Genomic DNA, 25,341 nt, shown 5'->3' with positions numbered 1-25,341 from the left:
GCTATCAGACCATTTTACGAGGTTTGCATATATTTTGACATCAAGAACTCAAAATACCAATGATTTCATCAAACTCGTAAATTCCACAGAAACTAATGACATCGGCATGATACTCTCAGACCAATACCCGGGTCTCAATTCTAGAGAATTCAAAAAATTTTTGGATGAAAAAAATATTCCAATAATTTTTACTGCAGTAAACTCACCTTTCTCAAATGGATTAAATGAAAGATTGAACCAAACACTGGTCAATAAAATTAGATGCAAAATTAACGAAAATGACTCAAAAGTAGCTTGGACAACTATAGCACATAATTGTGTAAAAATCTATAATGAAACGGAGCACACTGTCACAGGATATGCGCCACAGTATCTACTTAACGGCACAGATGTCACGATTTTGCCAAATGAGTTAAAACTTAAGAAGACCGACATCAGTTTGATGCAAGACAGAAAAAAAGCTCTGGAAAATACTATGAAGTCACATAATTACAACAAGATAATTTACGATAAAAGCAGGAGACACTTCAACTTCAACGTTGGTGATATTGTTTTTGTGGAGAATGGAAACAAACTTAATAGGAAGAAGCTAGACGAATTGAGAATCGGACCCTACAAAATTATAGAAAAATTATCGAACTCAATTTACAAGATAAACACTGGTCGACAAAAATCAGAATCGAATTTTTTCCACATCTCAAAGTTAACTCCAGTACCTGCATTAATGAACCAAAAAGAGGATACTTAATGGGTTGGGGTTTATTTCTTCCCTAGGGGGGGAGATGTAAAGAAAAATATAATTTTCTTTAATGCCGAGCTTGTCTCGTCATTTTGGCTGTGTGTGTCGTGGACTGTCACTGGCTGGATGTGCGCCACAGTACCTACACAGTCGAATCAATATTTCGTAATCTATGGTTTAAGACATAGTAAAAATAATCTATGGGTTGTGACATGACAGATTGATGGAAATAATTTGTAATTCCTATCGGGATTGTGATTAAGGAATTGACATAAAATTAATAACATTAAATGTCGTTTCTTTCATTACAGGTAATGTTTTGTTACTGAATGCTTTTCTGTATGTAACTCTTGTGAGATTAACAAAATAAACCTCTTCTTTCATTACAGAGAAACTCAATTGTGTTTTAATTGACTGTCATTCAAATCACAAGGAAAATATCATTATATATATTTAAAGTATTGATAAAAAAAAACCTATAATTTATTTACGTGTATTATGTTTGTTATGGTGTATTTTTGATGATTTGTTGATGGCAACTGCAAAGGCAAATGACAGATACTTCCATGTGATTTATTGTTATGTTGAAGGTGTTGCCATTTTTTGAAGATTTAGTAATGTTGCAAAATATTATTTTCTCTCTAATGGCAACTATAACATCTTAAAGATGAATATAACGATTGTGAAAAGTAAAGACTTTCCGTTTCCATGTGGTGATCAGTATGAAAAAAAAGCATTGCGTAAAACACCCATTACAATAGTCTGATGCTCTATAAGTTTTTTTGAGTTAAGACAATTACAATGCATAACTTACGAAGAGTACCCGTTGACCAGAGCGGTGTACTTAACAACTTCTAGATCCAGCCAGCCACATCTTCTTATCCGCCGGGTGGTGACTCCGATCTCCGCCCCTCTGGACTGCAGAAGATGGCCGAGGTTCTAGACAGGGCAAACAACCAGTAGTCAGACATTGTCTATGAAGAGGACAAAATAATTATAATTTACGCTGGCCAAAATGTGGCCAATTTTAGGATACATAAAAAAAATTTAGGAATTATTTTAAAAGTTCCAGAATCTAACTCGTAACTTCGATATTCAGAGCTAACAGCTTTTCACTGCTAATAGTTTCACGGTTTATCAATAGATGTCTCGCATCACGCAAAACGCCTGATACATACTCTTCTGTTATTCTGACTCTTGACATAGCCTGAATAAAGTATCTGGTTCAATTGATCACTTCTTTTACCATTCACATCCGCGTCATATATTCTTCTTGCACTTCTTTCTTCGTTCATTCGCTCTACATGCCCATGTCCCTTTCTTAATGTTACTCATTACGCATGCATCAGTCTTGTATTCTTTGCGAATCTCCGCACACCTCACACGAACATTCACGGTTTTACCACACATACGCCTCATTTTAAGTGTTTCAAGTGCAAGCGATTCTGTTAAAAAAATTTATGCACTTTCTCATGGTATACAGGTTTAAATCGCATATCAAAAAATTCCAGCTAGGGCGAAATTCTAATGCCAGCAGCGCATTAACGGTTTGTCGACGGGAAAATTTTTTGTCACTGGTGCACAAATGGTTTTCCAGAGGTTAATGGAGTTTTTTGCATTCATCGTTCTTTCAATATCTCTATCAGCCTTTCCATCTCACGTCAACATACTTCCCAAATACCCAAACTAATCCACCTGCTACAAGTCTTCATCATTAAGGCCGAGTGTAGTTGTTTATTAATTTAAAATAATGATAATATTATTAAGCAAATCGATAATGATAGTGTTTTCAACAAGTAAAAATTTTTTTATACATTTTTTAAATTAACATAGGCTTAGTAATTATCAAAATCAAATCGAAAATATGACCTTTTTCAGACCGTAATACGTGCGTTTTAAAAAATACTATTAAAGGCTGAATATCGTCAAAAAATACCTGAAGGGGTTTTTTTTAAACGTACGAAAAAAAAAACTAAAAAATAAATAAAATAGGTTCGTAGTTTAATTTTTTCATAAACACTAATTGTTCTTGTTTTTAAAATGCAGATTATAAAACTTTGGATACGTTTATTTAACAAAACTAAACGATAAATTATTGGTATTATATTTTTCCATTTTTTAAAGTTAATTTAATATTTTTTATACTATAATTTAAGAAAGAATACTTAGATTTTTAAATGACTTTTAAAATAGGCCGTCTGGTGGCGCCTATTTGAAAATTTTAATACGGTAGAACATCGAACTAAAAGCTTCTTTTAAATATCCCAACAGATGGCGCTATCATGGTCGGAGTCTTGGTTATTGTTTATTTTTCAAACCGATTATATTATTAAGTTATTATTTATTAAATTATATGATAATTATTAAAATATATATTATAATTAAAATTATAATATATATTTTAATAATTATCATATAATTTAATAAATAATATATGATAATTATTAAAATATATATTATAATTTTAATTATATTAAAATATTATTATTATTAAATTATATGATATTATACCATATTTTTAAAAATTAAATATTAATAATATGATAATATTTTGGAATCAAAGAAAAGACTGCGATTGACTTGTACGAGGAAAGATACAAGGTCAAAGTGTCGCCATGTGGTATTTTTGTGAGAAAGGAATGGCCATACTTGGGGGCAAGTCCAGATGGATTGGTTGGAGAAAATGGTATAGCGGAAGTAAAATGCCTGCCCTCAATCGGAAACAAAACTATTTTTGACGCAGCTCTGGAAGATAATATCTTCTTTGCCGTGCAGAATGGAATACTTGTGTTGAAGAAGTCACATAATTATTCATTTCAAGTTCTAGGACAATTATTCATTACAAGAAAGGACTTCTGTGACATTATAATTTATTCTGAAAGTGGAGTAGAAGTAATAAGAATATATCCTGACAATGAATTTGAGCTAAAAGTGTTACCACGCCTGACAAAGTTTTTCAACGAATCACTTTTGCCAGAGTTAGCGGATAGCCGAATTCAACGCGGTATGAAAATTAGAGAACCTGACCATGTTGTCAATGCTCTACAAGCCATATATGATAATATTTTGTAATCCTACATGTATTTAAAATGACTGACTTTTGCATTTTTATATATAAATTTTTTGATAGATCTAATACGCCTAAATTTTTTATAAGAGAGCTAGGTATAATGCCAGTAGCCGAAATTACAAATGGTAATATTTTTATAGTGAGAATGCCAAATTCCTTTGAACTCATTTCCCAAATCTGTGTATTTTATTATTTTTTCAAAAACAGATCTTTCGTTGAAACGTTGCTTGAAATGGCTTTAGCCGTGTTTGGTGACCAAATCTGAATAGCCAGGTAGATTCACTTATTCAATAAATAATACCCGTTCTGCGGTCTAAATTTAAATAATGATGTTAAAATTGTACTACCTACATGTAAAACCCCTCAGGGCTAAATAAGTAGATTTTTCTAAATATTTATTACGATAACCATGGTTTACCGAGATTAACCAAGGTCAACCATGGGGCAGGACTACAATGATATTTTTTCCGTGGCCCAGGAGACACGCTTGTACACCCACTTCCAGTTATATTATTTTTTTCTTCTACTTTTTACGTCTAGCAGTACATTTTTGAATTGAATACCACACAAGAGTCTCAATCGCTCCCGTCTGAAGTCAGTGAGACTATGGCCTATCCCCAATTGGAGAATGTTGCGAGACTGAAGGTAGGTGAGGGGAATGAGACGAGGAAGAGGAAGGTGGGGAAGTACCAGGATATTCAGTTCTGGTCACCAAACACGGCCAAAGCCATTCCAAGCTAGCTTAATATTCTGAATGGTGGTGTTACACCAGGGCGATACTGAGAGTATCTTGCACTATGGAACGTGCCACAAATATTCTATATATTATATTTAATTAAATTGTGAAATAACACCAAATAATCAAATAAAATTTATTTGCACATTCCGGAATTTGAACCCGCGTCCTTCGGATTGCTTGTCGAGAGCCTTACCCCTCGACCACGGAGACCGTCGAAGTAATAATGAAAAAATCTGGTCATGAAAAAAAAACATTCACAGACCTTTTACCGTTATTTGTCCTAACTTGGAGTTTTTTCTACAAAATTGGCTCGTCTATATTTTCAGGTTCTATAAGTACTCTAGGTAGTACCTAATAGTACTACTAAGATGTTTTGCAAACACGCCATATTTGTATGCCAAAAAATTCTCGAGTGTTTAAAACAAATTTAAAAATTAAATAAACATACCAAGCTCTGCTTATTTAAACAAACATCTGACACCTTGATTAAGAATAGGTAGATAAAACAATTAAAAAAATAGATTTAATAAAAAAAAAACTCTTCCCTCGTGCCCTTCGGGGGCTTGTAAAACAAAAATCTATCATGAACTGTTTTGTCATCCGCGTAGTAATGAATTGGTGAACATGGTAAAAGATCGATGATTTGCAATAAAACAAAGTAGTAAAGGGATGTTATGCTGTAAAAATGTAATTGTATATTACAAAGAAATTAAAATCAACCAGCTATGATTAAAGGAAGGGGGGGGGGTAAATTAACGGTACTCATGGTGAGGCACTCTTCACTCGATGATTTTCTAAGTAAATCGGTTTTTAATTTCATCGTCATTTCACTGTTGAAAATATTACTGCGTATCGACAGAAGACAAAGGGCGCGGCTTCAGTTGGATTTCTTACTTCCAAGGGCGTAGGGACGCGGGGGTTGTGCAGCGGGGTTGCAGGAATCGCCAGATGATTCTCTTGTAAGGGCGATGGTCTTTGGCGATTCAGTGACGGAAACACGGACAGGCTATATGGCCCACAGATGTCTATAACGGCGGCGGTGAAGGCGAGATTGGTGGCGGCTTATCTATTGTCTATCTCAAGTAGGGAAAGCAATAAATCTCCAACATTATATGGCTGCTTAAAATGAGAAGTGTTGAAGTCCCACCCGCTCCGCTATAGGTGTCACCAAAGATAAAATGTAAAATGTTGTATGAAAAAGTGACAGTATTAATTTATAAACACATTGAAACGAAAGGAAAGAAGCAACCGCAAGCAGCGTTATGCGTTGTTTGCGGTTGCTTCATTCCTTTCTCAAAGACAAATACATAGCACTATCTTTTTTATGTCAATACAAACATTTTTTTTTATAGTGAATACCTCACAAGAGTCCCAACTGCTCCCGTCTGGAGCCAGTGAGACTATGGCATCCCAATTTGGGGGATGTTGTGAGGCTGAAGGTAAGCGGGGAAGGGAAAGAGGAAGGTGGGGAAGTACCTGGCTATTCAGATCTAGTCACTAAACACGGCTAAAGCCATTTGTAGCAACGTTTCAATTCTGAATGGTGGTCTTACACCAGGGCGATACTGGTAGTATCTTCCACTCTGGAACGTGCCGCAAATATTATATATTATTTTAATTAATTAATTGTGAAATAACACAAATTAATCAAATAAAATTTATTTGCGCACGCCGGGTTCGAACCCGCGACCTTCGGAATGGCAGTCCAATGCGTTACCACTGGACTATGCCGGCCGTCATATATAAACATGGGATGCTAGGAAGAGGAATGTAGGTATATTTTTTACAATGCGTAATAATACAAAAAAATAGTGCCATCTGGTAACTGAAATTCATAACTTTTATAACGATGATAACGAAGATTTACATTACCGCCATCTTACTGTTTTCAGGCAAACGTTTTTAAAATAAATTCTAGTTAGAAAAAATATTGTTTTGGAAATGAACAACAGAGTTCTTGTGTGTCGAAAATAGTTGATTTTGACAGGTCTACACTCGGCCTTAACAACTAGTGTATATTGTGAAATGAAACAGAAATAAATACATCGGTGAGTTCGGTGGGGAAGGGTCCGTCTCCGACGCGGGTGGTGTAGGCCTTCACCACTCCGATGACGTCTCCAATGACCCGGGGGGGAAGGCCCAGCCCGGTGCACACGCCCCCGATGCTACAGTTCGAAGAGGTAACGTAAGGATAGGTTCCTGGAACACAAAGATCATCGTTGGGACACATTATTAGAATGTTTGATTGACAATGAATTTGGATTTGAGAGATTTGCTGTAAATTTTGAAAAAAAAATTTCACTTTTATAGCAACACATAAGCTTCTTGAATCTAGTTGATAAAGTCCTTCCTGTCTGCTAGATATAAGTTTTTTAAATCTGTGGTTTTACGGAAATACTTAAAAATTAAATTATTATAATTAAAATAAATGAGAAAATCAGCTAGTATATTAATTCAGTATGTATGTATATATTTACCAAAATCAATGTCGAGCATAGCGGCATTAGCCCCCTCTACCAAGATCCGCTTCCCCTCGTTCAGAGAACTGTGCAAGTAGGACACGGTCTCACGCACCATCGGCCGCAGTTTATCCGCAAAGATCGCATACTGCGCAAGCTCCTCTTCCACGTTCACCTCCATCGCGGGGAACATGCGCTGGTACTGCTTTAGTATGGTCTGGAACCTGACAACAAACAAAAAACACACAATTCCAGATATGATTCGAGATTTTCACGCCAAACGTATTATTAAAGGACATTTTAGAGTATATGTGTTGACGCAACTATATGCATCTCCCTCCCTCTAGGAACACATGCTCCTGCATTCCTCCACCCAATTACCTGTCCCTGTCTGATAGTGTGGAGTACCTACATTCAGTGAAATTGCAACAATTTCTTCATAATATTTACCAGTCTATTAAGAAAACCGGCGAAGTAAACTTGTTCTTTTATTGCGTTTAATTCGAGTTTATTACGGAAACTTGTGCAGTGATAACCAGCATTAACCCTCAAGGCCAAAATATCGATCGAAAAAACCAAGGGTAAGTCAGAATCCTTTTCCATTTCTAACTGTTACCCACATAAAACAATAGTTGTGTCAAATATTGATTACAGTCTACAATAAAACCACACACTGATTGGCATACAATATTGCGACTCCAATATCCGATACAAAACAAACGACCAAAATTTGACGTAGGTGATTCTGACAGTAAAACCCTGAAAAACAAATTTAACGATACTTAACCAACATTTTTACACAAACGAGGATATATTTAATATACCCTGAGGCATCTAGCACAAGCTCATCGGAAAAGATCTTATCAATAACGTCAGTAAATTGTTATCATTCCCGAGCACGACTGTTCACAACGACTAAACGGTCATAACGGTCTAGAATAGTCAAATCGTAAATAACAATATCGGATCTAAAGATTTAACTGACAATGATTTTATATAGACTTCCCAAGCACCGTTGCACTCTTTAGGTTTGTCGATAGCGAAGCCAATATTGACAACGATATAAATGAAATATCGCCCCATGATGGCAACACCAGAGGGTACTGTCTATGTATCAACTTACTAAACATCAAACGGCTACATATGAATAAATTGCCAGTGTTGAATTGGCATACACTCACTTTAATATACATGTACCTACATTTTGACACTAAAAAGGGAGTTAATTGGTCATGAGGCAAGGAGATCTTTAGCCATAATTCGTGATAACCTAAACAACTTTCTGAATTCCATTTCTACAAGCTCAAACGGATTCAATTGATTGCGTATATGACGTCTTTCAATTCTATGAGCTTCATTAGCTCTGTTCATTATTAATAAGCCAGTAATTTTGCATAACAAATGCAATTTTTCAAAAACTTGTGTAAATTGACAGTTAAGAGGCTGCGCTCAATTAGACGGCTTTTATCTACCTGCAATCGGCATATTTTATAACAATTACTGCTTAACGCAGCCTAATAACCATACATAATATTGTATTGTGGTGTTCAGAACAATAATTATTAAAACAATACTTGAAATACCTTAACTTTTACTACAGACTAAATGTATTGAAGCGGAATCAGGTCAAGGACAAGGGACCGATCATAATGGGCGGTAGGTACATAATGTCTGGAGGAATTTAAAAAAGAAAGTACCTATCAAGTAGTAGTCAATGTGTACAATGAAATAAATCCACAGGTGGTGGTGTGTTTACTTCTCTTTGAAGTGTTCGGGTGGCCCGACGAGGTCAGCCACACGCAGACTGTTCCTGGTGGCCTTGGAGGAGTAGGCTGGGCCGATGCCCTTCTTCGTGGTGCCCAGCGACTGCTTGCCCTTTTCCGCCTCTTGGAGGGCGTCCACCTGGAGGCAAGTCATCACATCGTCATTAGCATTACATAGACTAGTCCTATTCTTTTAGACACTCTCTAAATGACGTTACAAAACTAACAGACACGTCATAGAGATCATATCAGGTCCACTGCAAACTCCGCCATTTGGCGGGTTTTTAAATGTTTCTCCTTGAAAATGAAACTCCGCACCCGCCAATGGGATATTTTCACAAACTATGAATACCGTTAAAAAATGTGTGGAAGATTTTAAGTTCATTTTTCTGATTACCACTCACTGAGAACATGAACCGAGTCAGTGTACAGGTCCGGACCCGCACTGGTGCAAGTCCTCATCCGTGTCCCGGACAGAGTTCGGGGAAGTAACTCTGCATCATACAGTTCATACCCAAGAACTCAGAACCCAGACCCACTCCTAGAATTCGAGTTCTTTTAAAAGGAAGCACAACCGGAGGCCTCTGACAAAACCCAGAACCTACTCATCTCTAATATGTAGGTGTTTTTATTTCTTTCACATTTTGTGTTAATTTTGTGAGACAATAATGTGTCTATACAATATGTTTGGGTTCATTGGGTTTGAATGTGAAAAAATGACAGTTGTTTAAAGATTATTTTTAATTACCTGCTGATGGAAGTCAAAAACAAGATGAGCTTTGTCGGAGATGATCAGTCTTTTGGCGCCATCTTTCATTCCCTTGGCCTCGTTCTTCTCCAGCTCCTCCAGGAGACTCCGCACGTGGATCACCACTCCATTGCCTGCAAGAAGGGCACACGATTAATTGAGGTGTGTACTAACAAAAGATTGCCAATCCCTGAAAGGACACGGCACTGCATAAAGTTGGGAGGCAGGTACGGGTATTGGATAACCAACACCTCAGCCAGAGGTCACCCTGAGTGGTTCTCTGCGTTTGGTGACTTAACAGGTCCAGGTCTTGGCGACAGATGCGTCTGCCCACCAACTGCATGTCAGGCCAGATCGGGAGAGGTCCTACTTGAATGGCTGTAGAGGCATTGCTGTCCTATAGTATTATATGAATATTGTATACCAATCATTTTGTGCAGGTCCCAACTATAAATATACATATGTATAAACAATGTGATAAAAGTCTACCATTTTGTTATCTTCTTGTCTCTTGTGACTTGTGTGGAAGAATATTTAATCAAAAGGAAACTATACTAGTAAACCTGTAAAATGGAAAAATCCTCAAATTTATGCTCCTTGCACTGGAGATGCGGAAATCATTCTTGTTTTTGTAATGATTTGTGTGAAAGTGAAACCAAATATAATAAAATATGTACATTTTTAACATTTTATACATATAAACATCATCAAATTGCCCAAAACTGATTTTAAATTCAGTTAATGAAGTTATTTTTTAAAGTAGGCTTTAATTTCTAACAGTAATTTTATAGTTGAGGTGTAGTAACTACATTTAAAATTTTTTTTAATTATTTTAATATAATTATTATTTTCAAAGATTGGCGGTTGAAAGCAAAAACCATTATCTCAAACGAAACCCTATGAAGTGTGTTCCATTGATTGAATTTCTGGTCGCTATGATCGAAATATTCAACAAATTCCATTTTTTTTTGAACATGCAAAAGAGTTTCACGGCAAACATTCTGTTTGCAATGTTTGAAATCACCGCCAAAAATTTACATGTTTTTTTTTTTAATTTATGATGATATAAACAACAGCATTTTGTTGTTGTAGTTACACCTATTAAAAAATGTCGCTAAAATTTTGATGACTAAAGCGTGACAGTTTGTGGTAGGCAGTTCTAAATGTTTGCAAAATTTAAAAAAAAATCCAGTCATCAAATTTGATATTTTAAAAGGGATACAATAATAATTGTACTGGACACCGGACACTGGACACTGGACTACTGGACAACGCCAGTGACATCGACTGTAAAATGCCGGTTTCCTCTCGGGGGTACCTTGGGGAAGGATTTGCAATGAAACACGACGTCATGAAAGTCGTCGGAGAACTGACTGATTGGGCCTGTTGTTTGCGTATTTACTGGGTTAAAATTCAACAGTTTCTACACGTGTTAATGTGGAGCAATTATTCTTATATCTAAACAGAAATATTGTAAACAAATGCGCCATAGTGCAGAGAATTAATTACTAAGGTCCCACAGTTTTGTCGTGAGAGTAATTCATCCTTGAAATGGTGATATGACAAGTGTACAGTGATTTTAAATCTTATCAAGATGACTCATCGTGCAAGATAAGCCTCAAAGGATTCGGCATAATTATTTAGGTACATCCATCTGCTGTCCAGTACAATAATTATAAAGGAATGTTGAGTAATGGACTATGAAGATAGCTGTGAAAGCCTCACCTATAACGGACTTGCACTCTGTGTTGATAATGCCACTCGGGAGTAAGTGGAAATCAAATTCCACTCCGTCCACCACCACCGTATGACCAGCATTGTTGCCTCCCTGAAACCAAAGGAAAGAACATCATTGGAACAAGCCGTAACTAAATATATATTGTAATATGTAACTATAAGCATTCATGGAAATCTGAGGAAAAAATGATAGTACTTTTTCTTCTAGGGAATAATAATGTATTAAATTTTGCTTTCGATTATCTAATCAGATGAACCAAATAATTCATCCAATTCTCGTGTCCGATTTCATGGGCCTCAGTCGTTTCCGATCTGTCTAGCGAAACACTACAATGCCCACATAATATCTATGGCGCAATTTTTTATTTCTCTATCATGGTACTATCATGGTTTAAACTTATGTTACAGGAATTGATACTTATTTATTGTTATTAACTTTAAATCATTTGTAGAACACCACTTCAATTTTTCTTTTATATAGTTATTCATTAATATTATTACACAATGTATAAATAAATATTGTTTCGCCTTCTGAAGAGAATATAGAAAAGAAAAAGAATTTTGCTACTCCAAAAGGACACAAGAGCTTCGTTCCTGGCATCTCTATCGGATTACATCTTGCTTGTTACTACAAGATTATTACACTTACTTGTTACTTTGGCAGATTGTGGGATACTTCCCACAATCTGCCAAAACTTCACAACCATTAGTCACGCCTGACATTTTATTTAATAAACGTACCCTCACAAATAATTATGCACGATGGCTCCATAGGCAGACTGAGTAAAGTTAATTCAACCGCTCAACCACGCTACTGACGGTCCAAATTGGTTAAAAGTTGAGTGTTTGCATGCTCTAAAACGTATCTCCACATGGTTTAACTCAACCAGATTGAAGCAGCCGTTCAACCAAAAAAAGACGTCTGTAGCGCACATCGGTACTAGTGAAGTTTATTATTATGTGAAAAATTATGTTTTAATTCTGTGAGGATTGTTTTTTCAAGGGTCAAATAAAAAGTTATATTTTCAGGAAAATAGACCGTTTCTGTAACCGACCTATATAATAAAAATTATAGGTATAGCCTGTTGGCCGGCCGCAGCCTAACAGCTGATTGGTAGATACGTCTAGTTTCGGGTTTGCGATAATGAAATTTTTTTTATGAAAAATGCGCATTTTGCACATTTTCAGGAAAAAAACGCAAAGACATATATGTGCGTATTTTTCAGGCGATTTTCCCGTAAATTAAAATATTAATAAGTTATATAATATTTCTATTTTCTTTAGTTTTGACGAGCTTGAAAATGAAACTCAGCTAACTTCACGTTGAAAACGCTGCATTCTGAGATTAAATTTTTAAATTTTTCTAAACTAACTTTTTTAAACTCTACAAAAAATAATGTGAAATTATCAGGACCCTACAGATTGGCTATGCGCATGAAAACGCAGTGTGCCTATTAAAATACGGATAGTGCGTGCGTTTAGCCATTCCAATGTTTCCAACTCGACCGCAACTCAGGTTCAATTTTATTTATATTTTTTCCCAAACAACAACAACACTAACAAGAAAAATGAAATACAGAGAACAAATAAAGGACGATTTTCGGTTGAAGCCATTTACGCGAAATAACTGGCGGCCTGATGGCACTGATACAAAATTACAATAAAGTGCGAAGTGTAAGTGTTAGTACTTGTTCAAAATAAAATATACCTACACCTGTTAAAAAAATATAATTTGTGAAATATATTTTTTTAACTAGGTATTATACAGGTGTTAAGGGTCGTACTTGACTTACTTTAACCAGTGATTCCTGTCATTATTGAAGAAAATTTCCACACTTGATCTTCAAAACAGGAGGAAGTTCACTGTCTACATGAAATTTCGAAAAACCACCCCTACACCTTAAGGCAGAATTTTGATACTTCTTGATGAAATTTTGCACACTTTTTAATTTTCAAAATTTTTAATTTTCAAAATTTTTAATTTTCAATTTTCAATTTTTAATTTTAACAAATTTTTAATTTTCATGACAATTACTGTATACATGTGATTTAAAAAAAACTGTGTGTTAATCCTGGGCAACGCCGGGGACTTAAGCTAGTTTGACCCTTAGAAGACAGCTAATATTTTGTAAATATCTCAAAACCAAATATAATTTTTTTTTTTTATGGCTATATTTTTTTTAAATATTTTTACAAGAATATTTATATATATAAATGTATAATAGATTTTGATTATATTCGTAGTTCTCCTTATTAAATTATTATTGAAAATTATATTTGAAATTATTGACAGGCATCTCTACAATGTCAACGTTTTACTTACGAATTTTCATGGAAAATACTGAAATGCATTAAAAACTTGTAAAACCTAGCTCTATACACTGCACATTGCAGTGCACCTGAAGGTAGTCATGATTTCACTGAACTGCTTTTATGGTTGGTCGAATCCCAAGGGGTATAAAAGTGTTCACATTGAGTGTCAAATACTATCAAAAGATTTGAGCTTCGAGCTCCCCCGCATCCGTGAATTGGCGCCCTTCGCACCAAGCACGTTTTTTTCATGTTCGTCATCACATCATCACGAGGTACATGCGTTGACATCTGTCATCTATGAGTTTGACAGCTGTCATTTGCACTTTTCGCGGTAAAAACGTCGCGATAATTATCTTTTTTTTAAAAATACTTTAGGTAAACGAATAGTTTGAGAAAATGCAATGACAAAATTCGTGTGTGAAATTAAATTCAGACAAATAATTAACTAGTTTAAAATGATGAATACGGTTCAAAAACTACTCTGTAAAATTACAAACTGTAAAAGCTGCCGGCGGTAAACGCTTCCACCGGCGAGGAACAGCCTCCGTCTTGTTTACGCCTAAATATTGTCGCTAGCGGAAGTGGGACAGCAAGTTGATAGAATGCATTGTAATAAAAGAAAACGAGTATATTTGCCGAGTTCCAGCTCGATCGGATGTCGGGAAGTGGGTTAATTTCCAAGATTTGCAATGCATCGAAAACAAATGCGAAGTGTACTTAAAAAAACACACCCATATAATTTTTTTATAAGCCTTCGAAACATTGCTATGAATAAATTTATATAGCTACTAGCTGTAGTTGCTGTGGCTCAGTCCGTGTGTGCAGATAGAGAAACAATAGCGCGTGTTGCTTTTACGTTCAACAGATGGTGCAGTTTAAAAAAAAAGCATGTTTTCACAGGTGACAGATAGGTAAAAAGATGCTTCTATATAATATAAGTATGTAAATTTAGATTTAAGATTTTGAACAAACGAACATTTACATTTGTATTTATATAGATAGATTGTATTTGTGGTTATTGTAGCCTTATGTTATTGTGTAACTCTGATAATTAGCAGAAATTGTCGGCTGTCTATATTGTAATATTGTCAATTTGATTGTCTTGAAACGAGAATTTCCTAGTTGTCAGGCAATAACATTGTTTTCATTTAGAAAATAAATAACCCGGTAAGTTTAGAGTTCCCGCTGAAACGGCCGCGGATTGCGACGCGATAACACAAAACATAATTGCGCTGCTATTATGAATATAAATTGCGTATCACGAATGAGTCATGGGAAATGTTTGAAAACATTAATTTCCTAGTTCCATAAATTAAATACTTAACGATTAGACGTTTGATATATAAGTACGAATACTGTTTTACACGAGCAATATAATATTTTTATAATGCACAATCACGTTCTTTACACATCAAGAAAGGTAAGCAACAAGTGTATGCGGGGACTTAACAACGTAAGTGAAGCAGCCGTGCACAAAATTATGCGAACACGGTTTTGGTATGGACCTTCAGTCTTTTCAATTTTTTTGCCCAGTTTGCAATGTTTCCAATGTAATTCAATATTATACATATTATTTTTCCGTTATAAAATATAATGTTCTAGAAACTAGATAAAATTATCTTTCCGGTGTATGTATTCAAAATAAACATTACTCATTATAAGTAATAAAATTTTAATATTAAACATGAAAAATGTTGTCAAAAACACTTACCACATTTTTACTCAATTTTTTACTCCTAACGTAGAAAAAATTGACAGAACTCGAAATTTCGACAAAACATTCCCTTTATTTAGGGAATTTGTAAGAAAACTGTAACTCCTCTTTTTAACTCGTGCATACAATATAAAAAATTAAATATTTTTTCCGAATGTTAGATTAGCTGCACGAAATATGAACTATTTATTCACTTTGACTATTTATTCATTTTGACTATTTATTCACTTTGACTATTTATTCACTTTGACTATTTTATTCATGGCGTTCTATTCATCATATTAGCCAAACTGCACAGAGAAAACTTACTGATATTTTAATAATTGCTAATTTAATAAAAATTTGGTAAAATTATTCGTATTCCTTTTAAAAACGGGACTGCAGGCCTTAAACGAATGACTTGACAGGTTTCGTAACAAACTATCTGTAAAACATGAATATGTTATTAGGATGTCGGAACACGATATATACATTTATTCCGAATTTACAAATATTTCATTAGGAAATGGATTGCAATCACGTTTTTAACAGGAGTCAATAAATCAGTCATTCTCATTTTTCTCCTGAGAAAGTCTCTTTCTAACGTAGAAAAAAATAGTATTTTTGCATAAGTTTCTTTAATATGGACGGCCCGTCATATGCAGTGTCCGGGGGTAAAGTGCACTAACTTCGGGAGGTGATACTACATGATGGTAGAAGTAAAAGGATAAATAACATTTTTCTAAATTTCAATAATTTTTTCCATACTAAAATGTTTTTCCATGGAAGAATAATTATTTTCCCAAACAAACAATTCAACGGTTTACTTTTTAAAAACTACCTTAAAACGTTTACCCCTTTACCCCGGGTCATCCTATATGACCTTAAAACGATCGGGGGGTTAAACCGAGCTGAGTATGATTGCGAGACTTTCTGACTACTCGCCAGTCGGACTATGACGTCTCAAGGTTTGGGGAATGTTGTGAGACTAGTGTTAACACGGAGGAAGGAAATGTAAAGGGGAAGGTTGATAATTACCTGCCTATTGGGATTTGGCCCATTTCAAGCTAACTTTTCGATTCTGAATGGTGGTCTTTCACTAATACTGATTAAAAAATAACTTTTGACATGACCCTCGTTCACCTGCGTTTTTTCTGACTTTTTTACTATATTTATATTTTTACCCATTTCCATAATTCTACGGCCTTCATTTGCATTATTGGAACGAAGGAGAGTTCGATAGATAATGTTCGAGAGATGTCCAGTAGAATTTTAAAAATGTATTCAATTTAAATTGCTTTCAAAATCGTGAGTGTTGCTCGTAAAAAAAAACAATACGCCCCCTTCCGCGAGTCAACTTTCCATTAGCATGCAACAAAACAGTAATAGTTTATGATACTTAGGAGTTATCTATCTAAATAAATAAAAGGTAATGTGTAATGCCCTATAGACTATTGGATCTATTTGGCTGAAAATTTTAAATTTCGTTATTATTAGGTAGGCGACACATTACGCTATGCGCATCATGGCTTGGCCTATTTCAACATATCGCTCGCCATAATTCCCATTGGTGGTGTGTCGCGAACATACAGGGTTTTCCAATAAGAGGTGTTATTTTGAATAGCCCGCTATTTCGGTAGAAGTTACTTTTGAAGCTGTCATTTTTTGACATTTGACAAGTAGAAACTACGCCATTAATAAAAATGGAACAATACACGCTTCAACAACGCATTGAAATTATTAAAATTCATTTGAGTGAATCAAATGCAAATCATCTTGAGTGATAAGGCCCATTTCCACCTCGGTGGTGTTTGCTTGTTCGTCAACAAGCAAAATTGTCGCATCTGTAGCTCGGAAAACCCAAGAGTTATTGTTGAAAAGCCTCTTTATCCTCAACGTGTGACTGTTTGGTGCTATTTATGGTCCGGCGGAGTCATTGGACCTTACTTTTTCGAAAATGAGGCTGGAGCAACAGTTACGATGAATGGATTGCGCTATCGAGAGGTGATTAATGATTTTTTATGGCCGGAATTGGATGGTATTGATCTGGACAGCGTTTACTTTCAACAAGACGGCGCTACGTGCCACACAAGCAACGAAAACATTGATCTTTTACGATTGAATATCAAAAAAACACCTCTTATTGGAAAAACCCTGTATAGCGTGGTCTGTCACGGGTTCTATTGCCAGAAATGTTTAAAAAGTGGTTTCAATGGTAGTAGAAGCCTGGGACGCCCGAGGAAGACTTAACGGTTTGTCTCTACACTGGAATTAGAGACGCAGTCGAATTGAAGTCGACATATTGTAGTATTATAACGGTATCAATATGGTATGCAGTAGTGAATGGTAGGAAAAGTCGTGGACGCCCAAAGAAGACTCAATGCATTATATCTGCACTGGAATGAGACACGGAGTCGAATGTGGATATCACTCATTATACAACATATATATTTGAAGTGTACGGTAGAAAAAAATCGGAGATGCCCGAGGAAACGCGAATCAAATAATTATTTGTGGTAAAAAACATATGAAACATACTAATTTTGGTTGTCTATGATCGCAAAATTATTCGGGTTCAGTGAACTTTTAAATATCAAAATTGGAACTGATTTACAATTGTGGAAACCAGTAGTTATTTTCTTAAATTTTTTGTCAGATCTAAATCTGATTCACTAATGATTTTTAAAGTTATCATCGAAAGGTAAAATTCTGTTCGTACCTCTTATTAGGTACTTTTTTGCTCCTGAGGCAAATATTTTATAAATACTTTCAGCTTCACTTATAATACAATTCTAATTTTTTTATTTTTATATTAACTCCACACAGGAGGCCCTGAAGAAAATAATTTCCCTCAGGGCCTATGGCATCTTTGGGGATGCTGTGTGGAGGGTCTTTTTGTGGAGAGGAAGGAGTGAACATGGGTCTTGAAGAGTCCCATGTTGTAGGAGGGAGGAAACACAGAGGCCGGCAGTTCGTTCCACAGCCGAGCTATTGAACTTAAGAACGAATCGTATAATATCCCGTGATTTCTCACGGGTCTGCGCGACCAAGAAGTGTGGCAAAAAATGTCCTTATCTCACTTACCTACCATATTGTACTATCTCAAATCACTTGAAAGCTCATTACAAAGAAGTGGGTAAAAAAGTCCATAATATCATGAGTTACTTTATCAAGGGTCGGATTTCCTAGGGAATGAATGCAAGTTGCCAACTTCCACTATTTACAAATGGTTGACGTGTTCCAACCAGTTTTCTCGGCTACTTATGCAACATGGATAACATTATATTGTATTTATTTCTAAGCAAAACTATTTCAATTTCATTGGAAAACGTGCTTTGAGCGTCTCTTTGTGCTAATTTATAACTTGGCTTTCTCCCATCGGAGCTAGCGTCGTGACGTTATTAATATGTATTATATGTATAGACAACTGAAATAAATACACGCTCTCTTTCAGTTCAAGCTTTGGAACGGGCTATTTTTTCGCTCAAGTCTTGAAAGAACCCCTGAAAAGTAGCCCATTTTTACAAATCCTTTTACCACCTTCCTTGACACTTTTACAGCATTTAAACATAATGAGTTTGGGAAGGATTGGTCGGGTATTTTGGCATCAAATCCAAATTTAAATTTTGTATGAAAAAGCGCGCAGCCGTTCCTCTTAATATTTGATGAGTTTAAAATTTCAATTTTGAAAATGATTCTGGAGATATAATAGTGAATCTTCCTTATCGTTATTTACTTACGCTAAGTAAATATCGATAAAACGCAATTGAAACCAATTAAATACGGCACACCTACTTCCCTGGTGCGTGATGTTTACATTATGTCATTGTAATTGATCGATGATAATAGGTAGGCAGTATCATGAACATAAACAAAGATGTAGGGCGCCTACCAATAAAGCTCTTATAATATCATCATTATCATTGATCACTTTATAAGATACACATAAATGATACCTATTTTTAGAAAGATAATATACATTTTAGAGCCAAACAGAAAACCAAAAAAAAAACCTTTGAAGCCAGGTCTACGGTTTTCCGCACTTATTTTCAAATTAAACCTAAAAAATCCCAACTTTGGAGTTGATGTACATACTTGAGAACGAATAATAATGCTCTAATCAAAAAAGTTATACCACAAAATCGACTCCAAATAAATGACCACTAGTTTCCGGACGCCGTGTATATCATGGGTAAATATGATGATGTACTTGAAACATTTCTACAGAATAAATAATAACACAACATCCAAAAGTCTGACCGATCGAACCTTAAATTTCAAATAAAGAAATTAGTTTTATCCGTATTAGCATCACCGTACGAAATGATCATAATATTTTTTTATTTGGACATTCACAGTACATTTCACTAAGGACGGGTTGTTTCGGAGAATTTGAACAATTCATCAAATTTCAACGTTCATTTTCGGGTTTTGAGAAAGTCTTATTAAAGTTCTATTATTATATCGTAATAAGCTAGTTGCCTGACAGAACTGAAATAATAACAGAACTTCAAAAATATTTCACAGAACTTTAAAATTAACATTGAAATTTGAAGAATTTTTCAAATTCTCCGAAACAACCAGAATTTTCAAACAACCAGTTTCACAGAATTTGAAGAATTCGTCAAATTTCACTGTTCATTTTCAAGTTCTGTGAATGTTCTGTTATTATTTCAGTCTTGCGAAGCTACTTGCCCATAATTATATAATAACAGAACTTGAATAGAACTTTCACAGAACTTGAAAAATAACGTTGAAATTTGATGAACTGTTCAAATTCTGTGAAACAGCTCTTCCTAAGGATGGGTTGTTTAAAAAAATTTCAATGTTTATTTTAAAGTTCTGTGAAGGTTCTATTCAAGTTCTGTTATGATATCATTACTGACCGGTTGTCACAAAACTGAAATATTAACAGAACTTGAAAATCATTTTTGAAATTTTATTAATTGTTCAAATTCTGTGAAACAACCCATCCTAAAAGTTATAAGGTACTAAATTATATATGGTACATAATTATATACCTATAACGTATTATACGTAGTAATATTACTAATCGGGACTTTTCTGTAGGCATTTTTAACATATACAATTCCGTAGTCGATTATAATAATAATAATAATAATTGGATAATTTGTAGAGCGCCGTTTTTGTGAAAAATCACCTCAAGATTATTTTGATGTATCTCATAGTTTGGCCAGCGTTAGCAATATAGTGCCCGAAAATATATTATTACGACTTTATTATAAAACATCCACTTTTCTCTACTTTCTATAAATATGATATATGCAGGTATCATATATGTAAACCTTCCGGAAGAAATTCTCTAGATGATAGTGAAAACCCTATCAAAATCCGTTGCGTAGTTTAGAAGAACTAAGCGCACAAACAGACAGACGTGGAGTGCAACTTTATTTTATGCTATTTAGAGATAACTCCAAATTAATTTACGGACTGCTGACAAAAATTTGCTAATAGAAATAATAATTCAGGGTATAATATCAAATGCGGCCACTTTTCATTAATAAAACTGTATGTTGCATGGTTACACAGATTTTACTGAATGTTATCTTCTCAACGTAGCTATTTTTCTTCTAATGAGAAATAATAATGTTTCTGATAAGGCTGAAAGTGTCAGCATACAAAATGTATTAGATTGTTAAACACGTTTTAATAATATGGTTTTAGCAAAGTAAATTGAGGTTGACTTGATCCACGACAATTGTTACTCCAAAATATAGTTTTAAATGTATTTCGTCTAAAGTTATGTATTGTTAGTTTTAATAGTAACTACCGATCAGCCATAAAAATGCAAGAGGAATTAATTACAAGTCGTAACGGAGACTAGAATCCATGGACTAAATTTTTCAATGATACGACGAGCGATGTGATGTATTTAAATAAATGATTTTTTACTGACATAAATACGCAGTTGGATAAAAAATATATCAGATAAGTTTCTATTAGAGGTTAGGCCTTGGATAAATGATTGTAGAAGAAAACAAACAACAGAGAAAAGAAAATCATTAAACAAAGCTAATGGTAAAAGAGCTGGTAGTTTTCAGGAGTCCCGAAATACCTGCAAAGGGGCCGGCCATACACCTTCAAGTATACTTGAGCAGAGACTTGGACAAATATTGCACAAGTTTCCTGACTTCCACAAGTGTAGTAAAAAGTTTGAATTTTCAATCTGGAAACATGTGCAAACAGCGTTTGCAAAAGTATACACGTATGTGGAAGAAACGTCAATTTTCAAAGCAGCCAAGAGGTTTTTACTAATGACAGAAGCTCCAAATAAGGTTATTTGTTCATACGCAAATAATTTGGTGTGCCAGACTTTCGGAGCGAATTTCAATTCACTGATTAAATAAACTTATGTGATCTCTTTTTTTCGACCTATCTCTGCACCAAATAGTACGCTGTTTTCTGCACGTCTGGCTTTTTTAATAGCTAACATTAGTGCAATTAGAGCCAAAATGGACGCCATAGATAAAATTGATGGCAAGCACAACCACCTTCCTTTGTTGTTCGCCAGAAGCCAGAACTGACTCCACACACAAGGCCCATCAAGTATACTTGCGCATGTTTTCAGCTCAAGTATACTTGAAAGTGTATGGCCGGCCTAACGGACGGATTGCAATCTTTAAAACAAGGGCGTTGGGTAGAAAATTATGTTTTTTCTAACGGTATTTCATTGTCACAACAATGGGCAAAAAATACACATTTCGCCCAAGTAATTACTTCGATCGAGGTCACACCGTAATTATATAAAATCTATAAAAATATATTGCCCGGACCAGATCCAATCGGAGACTTTTTTCCAAAGTAGGTTAAATTATTGGTACTCCAATATTATGAACGCAATTTAATATATCAAGATTAGTGACAGCTGATTCAAATCATTATGGGAGTGCTAAGACCGCACTTGTAATAATAAAAGGTGATTATAATAATAAATAATAACGGTATCTTCTGCGTGATCGATTTGATAAAAAAAACAGTGTTTGGTAATGATTAATTGTTGGTTTAATAAATTAACTTTACCGTAAAGTATGGAAATCAAAATAATTATATCTTTTCCGTATAGTTGGTTATCCTTCTTTATCCAGTCTGTGGCTACTGTATTTATAATCTAATCAATTTGTGTGCCGAAGCAGCAAAAACACCCGGAACGGTGAGCTCTGGCGTCATAAATTTTTCAAATCATTTTTATTAGATTTTTAGGTTATCGCAATTATTGTCATTTCGCAACGTAATAACCGTCACGTACTAACGACTTTTTATTTTATTTTATTTAGTTATAAAAAATTACATTTTTTGTAGAGATGTGCCGATTATGACTTTCGCCGACTAGCCGATTAGTCGGTTGTAATAAGACCGACTAGTCGGCTAAGCCGATTACGGTTTCGGGGATAGTTCTAGGTACCCTGAAATGTCGCGCATGGCCAAAGTGTACCTCTGCTGTCCCGCAAGTTCTGTTTACAGTGAGAAGCTGTTCTCAGAGGCCGGAAACATATATGAAACAAAAAGAAATCGATTGCTACCAGAAAGGCAAAAGCTTTAGTCTTCTTACATCATAATTTACCCTTAATTAAAAAATATAAGTATGTTATAAAAAATATAAGGAGATTATGATATTTTTGGTTGTCACAATTGTGACTTTGATTTGATTAGATTATGTAGGTATGGTTATAAGAAATATGTTTTTTTCATTTTTTTTTTGTTTTTATCAAACAGTTCATGTTTAGAATTTTTGGATATATATATATATAATATATACATATATTACTGTGCATCTTGTACATACAATCTTGATTTAATACATATAACTGAGATTGTTAATTTTAAAAATCTACTTTTTATTTTAATAATAAGAAATACTTATAAATGTTCATTGAAGATAAGAAGATATTATGTTGTTTTTTATGTTTATTAGGATAGATACTAATTTTGTTCAATAAATGTCATAATTATGTTTTCTTTACAAGCAAGTAATTTTAAAAAGTGATTACCAAAGGAAAGATTGCTTTACATTTTTTAATGTATAAGACTGATTATAAAAAGAAAATATATATAATCAAGGTTTTTATTTCATGTAGTTCCCCCGCATTCATATTATTGAGAAATACATACAACTTAAGAAGCCGGATAGTCGGCGCTCTTTGCCGATTAGTCGCCGACTAATCGCCGACTACAATAGTGGCCGGATAGTCGGCTTTACCGACTAGTCGGAACATCTCTAATTGTTAGCAATGTAAGCGCCCTAAAATATTCATTTTTTGAAATTACAAAACATCGACTTTCTCTACTTTTTTAAAATTATAATATACATGTATTATATATATACGAGGCGTATCCAGAAAGTAAGTGTACTGAATTTTTGTACGTTACAAATCTTTTTATTGAAACAAAAAAATTACATGATTACCGTAGTACATATGTAAGCTATTTTTAGACATAGTCGCCATTCCTCTCAATGCAGGTTGTGAAGCGGGTATCAATTTTTGATGCCTTCCTCGAAGAAGTTTCCCGCCAACCCCTTCGTCCACTTCTCCACCTCCTCCTTAACCTCCTCGTCGGTTGAAAACCTTTTTCCATCCATGTACAGCTTCAGGGAGGTAAAGAGATAATAATCTGAAGGTGCTAGGTTAAGGAAATGCGCGGGGTGGTTCAGGATATCCCATTTAAACGAAGCAAGCAGTTCCTTCGTGGCGTTGGCCGTGTGTGGTCTGGCATTGTCGTGCAGCAGGCTGACTCCCTTTGTCAGCATGCCTCTCCTCTTGTTATGAATCGCCTTCCGCAATTTTTTTAGGGCCTCACAGTATCTTGCAGAGTTGATGGTCTACACTTGAGGCAGATATTCAATCAAAATTATGCCTTGACAGTCCCAAAACACGGATGCCACGATTTTCTTGGCTGAAATTGTGGTTTTGAACTTTTTGGTGGAGGGTGAAGAGGTGAGAAAAGTTTTTAAACTCGCGATACCACTTGTACACACTCGTACAATTCATAGCTTTATCACCTAATGCAGTTTTAACCTCATTATAAACCTCAAACGGAGGTTTTTCCTTCCAAACGAGATAACGGACGACGCCGCGTATTTCGCATTTGGCGGGAGATTGGATTGACATTTTTCACGAAACGTGTTGTCGCGTTGACACTTCTCAACGTACTGACCTTGAACAGGTCTCGTTGCGGAGGGGAAGAGTCAGACTACACGTAAGTGTAGCCAACATATCGAAAATAAAATTCATTCGGTCGTGAGAGCCTCAGTACACTTACTTTCTGGATATGCCTCGTATAAACCTTCCGGAAGTAATTCTCTAAAGGATAGTGAAAACCATATCAAAATCCGTTGCGTAGTTTAGAAGAACTAAGCGCACAAACAGACAGACACGGATAGCGACTTTATTTTATACTATTTAGATATTTTATCAAACTCCTTCGTACAACTTTCAATATAGTATTATATATATTTCATGTGCATCTTTTATCGCTGTATTAATTTAACTATGTTCTGTAAAAAACTCAATCTGGCGTAGTAAAAATTTGCTAAATACAAACTGATATGATTATTGTTTTAAATAATCATATAATAACAAAGTTACTACACATTGCTCTGTTACTACTTTCATAGTAACCTTAAGGCGAAGCTTAATGCCAAATCACTATTTTGATTAATCTTTATAACGAATTGGTGTACATTATGAAGACTATAAATATGCTTTAGATAAATTGAAGGTTTTCCTATCGCTTCGCTTGAGTAGAATATAAATAAAAAATAAACTACTAAATAAAAAATATAAATGCAAACTACTTACTAAAAAAAATATTTTTTCAATTGAAATGTGTGAACGCGTGAAGGAAACAACTTTAAAAAAATACAGTATTATAGCTAAGATTATCAGTGACAGTTTCACTTGATTATTTTTTTTGCTTTCTTATAAACCACCCCCTCCCCTCCACACAGCATCCCCAAAGATGACATAGGCCCTGAGGGAAATTATTTTCTTCAGGGCCTCCTGTGTGGAGTTAATATAAAAAAATAATATTTTACAAAATAAATAAAAAAAGTTTTTTGCT

The 25,341-nt window shown here is 34.8% G+C and overlaps 1 protein-coding gene across 1 annotated transcript in view; it reads right to left on the bottom strand.

The window, feature by feature from the left end:
- Adss (adenylosuccinate synthetase) overlaps window positions 1-25,341 on the bottom strand; it is a 58,320-nt gene that overhangs the window by 11,988 nt on the left and 20,991 nt on the right. Inside the window, exons 2-7 of the mRNA XM_089641166.1 lie at window positions 11,244-11,346; window positions 9,519-9,652; window positions 8,764-8,909; window positions 7,026-7,231; window positions 6,593-6,747; window positions 1,554-1,678 (exon numbers count right to left, since the gene is read on the bottom strand). Coding sequence (XP_089497292.1) covers window positions 1,554-1,678; window positions 6,593-6,747; window positions 7,026-7,231; window positions 8,764-8,909; window positions 9,519-9,652; window positions 11,244-11,346 — 869 coding nt within the window. The remainder of the gene's footprint in view (window positions 1-1,553; window positions 1,679-6,592; window positions 6,748-7,025; window positions 7,232-8,763; window positions 8,910-9,518; window positions 9,653-11,243; window positions 11,347-25,341) is intronic.

Source organism: Hesperophylax consimilis, chromosome 16 (assembly GCF_061612785.1).
Source record: "Hesperophylax consimilis isolate HC1 chromosome 16, BYU_Hcon_1.0, whole genome shotgun sequence".
In the NCBI taxonomy this organism is placed as follows: Eukaryota; Metazoa; Arthropoda; class Insecta; order Trichoptera; family Limnephilidae; genus Hesperophylax; species Hesperophylax consimilis.
The sequence above is the reverse complement of the archived record's forward strand: the minus strand, read 5'-3'. Positions and strand labels throughout refer to the sequence as shown.